Source organism: Elephantulus edwardii, unplaced genomic scaffold (assembly GCF_000299155.1).
Source record: "Elephantulus edwardii isolate Elephantulus edwardi_28Jun2011 unplaced genomic scaffold, EleEdw1.0 scaffold00071, whole genome shotgun sequence".
Taxonomy (NCBI): Eukaryota; Metazoa; Chordata; class Mammalia; order Macroscelidea; family Macroscelididae; genus Elephantulus; species Elephantulus edwardii.
Genome location: NW_006399821.1, coordinates 8,957,519 through 8,961,227, shown reverse-complemented (window position 1 = coordinate 8,961,227; position 3,709 = coordinate 8,957,519). Strand labels below are relative to the sequence as shown.

The 3,709-nt window shown below is 42.1% G+C and overlaps 2 protein-coding genes across 2 annotated transcripts in view; one reads left to right on the top strand and one right to left on the bottom strand.

The window, feature by feature from the left end:
* The window catches only part of ECI2 (enoyl-CoA delta isomerase 2), a 24,490-nt gene extending 23,219 nt beyond the window's left edge, over positions 1–1,271 (top strand). Inside the window, exon 9 of the mRNA XM_006888726.1 lies at positions 1,116–1,271. Coding sequence (XP_006888788.1) covers positions 1,116–1,271 — 156 coding nt within the window. The remainder of the gene's footprint in view (positions 1–1,115) is intronic.
* Positions 1,272–1,443: 172 nt separating this feature from the next.
* Positions 1,444–3,709, bottom strand: part of LOC102843673 (chromosome unknown open reading frame, human C6orf201) — a 46,030-nt gene continuing 43,764 nt past the window's right edge. The window contains exon 3 of the mRNA XM_006888758.1: positions 1,444–1,690. Within this exon, the coding sequence (XP_006888820.1) occupies positions 1,444–1,690 (247 nt within the window). The remainder of the gene's footprint in view (positions 1,691–3,709) is intronic.

The following is a 3,709-nucleotide window of genomic DNA, read 5'->3' as shown; positions in this document are numbered from 1 at the left end:
CTGGGCTCTATGGGGAGAAATGTGGCATCAGGACTGGAAAAAGACTCAACAAACTGCATTATGCAGATGGCACAACCCTGCTTGCTGAAACTGAGGACGACCTGAAGCGTGTGCTCCAGAAGGTCAAAGACTGAAGCCTTCAATATGGACTGAAGCTCAACATCAAAAAACAAAGATTCTCACCACTGAGCAATTGGCAGCATCATGATAGATAGTGAAGAGATTGAGATTATAAATAGCTTTTTTTTGCTTAGTTCCACAATCAACATTCTTAGCACCAGCAGCCAGGAAATTAAAAGATGTACTGCAATGGGAAAGTCTGCTGTTAAGAGACCTCTCCAAAGTACTGAAGAACAGTGATGTCAGTCTGGAAACTAAGGTGTGCCTGATACAGGCCATGGTCTTTGCAGTCACTTGCTATACATTAGAGAGCTGGACAATGACTAGGGATGATAGAAGAATTGATGCCTTTGAGCTGTGGTGTTGGAGAAAAGTGTTGAATATATCAGGAACTGCTAAGAGAACAAACACTTTCATCCTAGAGAGGGTAAAACCAGGCTTTTCCTTGGAGGCAAGAATTCTAAAGCTTTTTCTGACATACTTTGGATGTGTTGCAGTCCTTGGAGAGGGACGTCATGCTTGGAGAGTGGAGGAACAGTGCAGGAGACGAAGACTCTCAATGAGATGGATTGATTCAGTGACTGGGGTAATGGGGATAGGTGTGTTGGAGACAGTGGGATTGGCACAGGATAGAGCAGGATTTAGGGCTGTTGTACATTGGGTCGCTGTGAGTCATAAGTGACTTGATGGTACATAACAACAATGACAACAACTAACCTAACAATTGGAGATTCATCTCTACCCAAAGGCACCTCAGAAGAAAGTCTTCATGGTCTCCTTTCAAATAATTAACTACTGAAAATTATATAGAGCATAGTTACTACTCTGACACATTGGAGATTGACTCTGTAGCAGCTGATTTTACCCGGGTTCTTTTTAAAATATAAATGTCAAGGCTTTGTTTAATGGACAGTGGTGCAATAAGTAATAGTCACCAAAAAGTCTCACCCTTTATAAAATTAATTCTGATCTTATTGTTGGTTTGTTCTCTTCAGGCCATGAGAATTTCAAAGCAGCTTATCAGAAATGTGGAGAAAGAGAAGCTACATGCTGTTAATTCCGAAGAATGCACTGCCCTCCAGAGCAGATGGGTGTCAGATGAGTGTGTAAATGCAGTCATGAACTTCTTATCTAGAAAATCAAAACTGTGATGGCAGCATAGTCAAAACATGTACTTCAGAGGGAAAGGTGTGATGTTACTTCTGATTTCCAGTACTTGTACTAAATAAACTTCCACTGTGCCTTTATTCAATGCCAATGTCTTTCTTAAAGCAGTTCAAAACTAAAGCCCTGGTGGGAAAAGTAATTATGTAGACTAAGCTTTCAGGATTTCCGGAGGAGCCTTATATCTTTTGACAGGAATCTGTGTTTCCAAGAACACTGAAACATGGTGCCTGGACTCCTGCTTTGAAAAGCGTTCACAGCTTTGCAGGCAGAGGTCATGTCTTCGAATACTACAATAGCGCTTTGTCGTCCACAGAGGGAGAAAGACTGGATGGGGCCAAACACAGACAGCCTCTGGATAGCAGACTGGAGATCCTCTGTGGGCTGCATGTTCTTCTTCAGCCATCTAGCAGGGGAACAAATGAAGGGGTTGTATTACTAGAATATAAATAATCTTAATTTTGGTAGGTTTGGTGGGGGGGTAGGGGGTTCCAAAATTCAATTAAAAGGCATGAAGAAAGAATGAAACCATTTCATTAGAAAGCAATAATTACTGTATTGGTACCTACTTCCATATTTTTTTATAACATTTCTATTCTGGTAGCACCTTGTAAAAGACAATCCTATAGCAATCTGCTTTTATAACGATTATGACCTGGGAAGCCCTTCAGGGTAGTTCTGCTTTGTCCTATAGGGTCTCTACGAGTTGTGATTTGAAAGCATTGGGTATGGTTTGGATTTGGGTAACATAACTGTCCTTATAATTTTCTGTTTTGATAAATTCTTAAGTATTGATTAGTCAGTTTTTTAAGTCCATATGTATCAACTGATCTCTATGTATCTGTGACAATGAAAATTCAATTAAAAGGCTATGACATGTACCTAGAATGGTTTGTTTGCCTAAATAATTCTACTGTAGACTTTCCTTCAAGCATCCAAGTAGGTAGCTTCCTGAACTAGTAATCAAAAGTCAAGGTCAGAATCATTTCTGTGAAGTCAGACTTGACCCATAGCTGACCCTCCAGCAGGTTTTCAGAGGGAGGAGACTGCCCATTTTTCATCTATAGAGGTAGATTCAAATGTGTGCCTTTGGGTTGTCACTGCAACTCCTTACCTGTTAGTCCACCAGAGCTTCCTGAACCACTAATACTTTTTTCCACCCCACCCCACCCCCATCCCAGTAATCTTAACTCAGGGAGCTCTGGTGGCCGAGTGGCAAGAAGCTACACTTCAGTTTTGAAGGCACGCAGTTCAAATCCACCAGCTTCTCTGTGGGAGAAGGATAGGCAATCTCCCCTACGATTAACTGCCTCTGAGAGAGTAATCTATGGGTCGGCTCCGATTCAATGATACACAACAACAATCTTGATCCAAAAATTTCAGTCTTCGAGAAGAATGTATGAATAGTAATAACCATGAATACTTACTGAAGATTTGCTAGGCTCCTAATGAAACTGAGGAGGACCTGAAACGCTTCCTGCAGAAGGTCAAGGACTGTGGTCTTCAATATGGATTGAGGCTCAATATCAAGAAAACAAAGATTCTCACCACTAAGCCAATTTGTAGCATCATGATAGATGGTGAAGAGATTGAAATTGTTAACAGCTTTAGTTTGCTTGGCTCCACGATCAACACTCTTGGCAACCAGCAGCCAGGAAATTAAAAGATGTATTGCAATGGGAAAGTCTGCTGTTAGAGACCTCTCCAAAGTACTGAAGAGCAGTGATGTCACTCTAGAGACTACAGTCTGCCTGATACATGCCATGGTCTTTACAATCACTTGCTATGCATCAGAGAGCTGGACAATGACTAGGGATAATAGAAGGAGAATTGATGCCTTTGAGTTGTGGTATTAGAGAAGAATATTGAATATACTATGGACTGCTAAGAGAACGAACAGGGTTCACCCTGGAGAGGGTTAAGCCGGGCTGCTCCTTGGAGGCAAGGATTCTGAAGCTTCGTCTGACCCTACTCTGGACATGTTGCAAGGAAGGATTAGTCCTTGGAGAAGGACGTCATGCTTGGGAGGGTGGAGGCACAGCACAGGAGAGGATGACCCTCTATGAGATGGATTGATTCAGTGACTGAGGTAATGGGGGTAGGTGTGTCGGAGACAGTGAGATTGGCACAGGTTAGTGCAGGGTTTAGGGCTGTTATAGATAGGGTCACTATAAGTGGTAGGTGACTCAATGGCACCAACAGCCACCTAATACTTTATGTTCATAATCACATTTTTTCTTCAGTAAAACAATACCCTTATTGTAATCCCTTATTGTGGAGTTAAGCATTAGTTACAGTGTTGACCCCACCCTTAGCCCAGTGCCTTGACCCACTTACTTCCCAGCTCCACCCTCCACCAGGATAACCCTTCACATCTGTCAAATCCCTTCAGAAAATATCTTCCATTGTCCAACCCATGATCTGA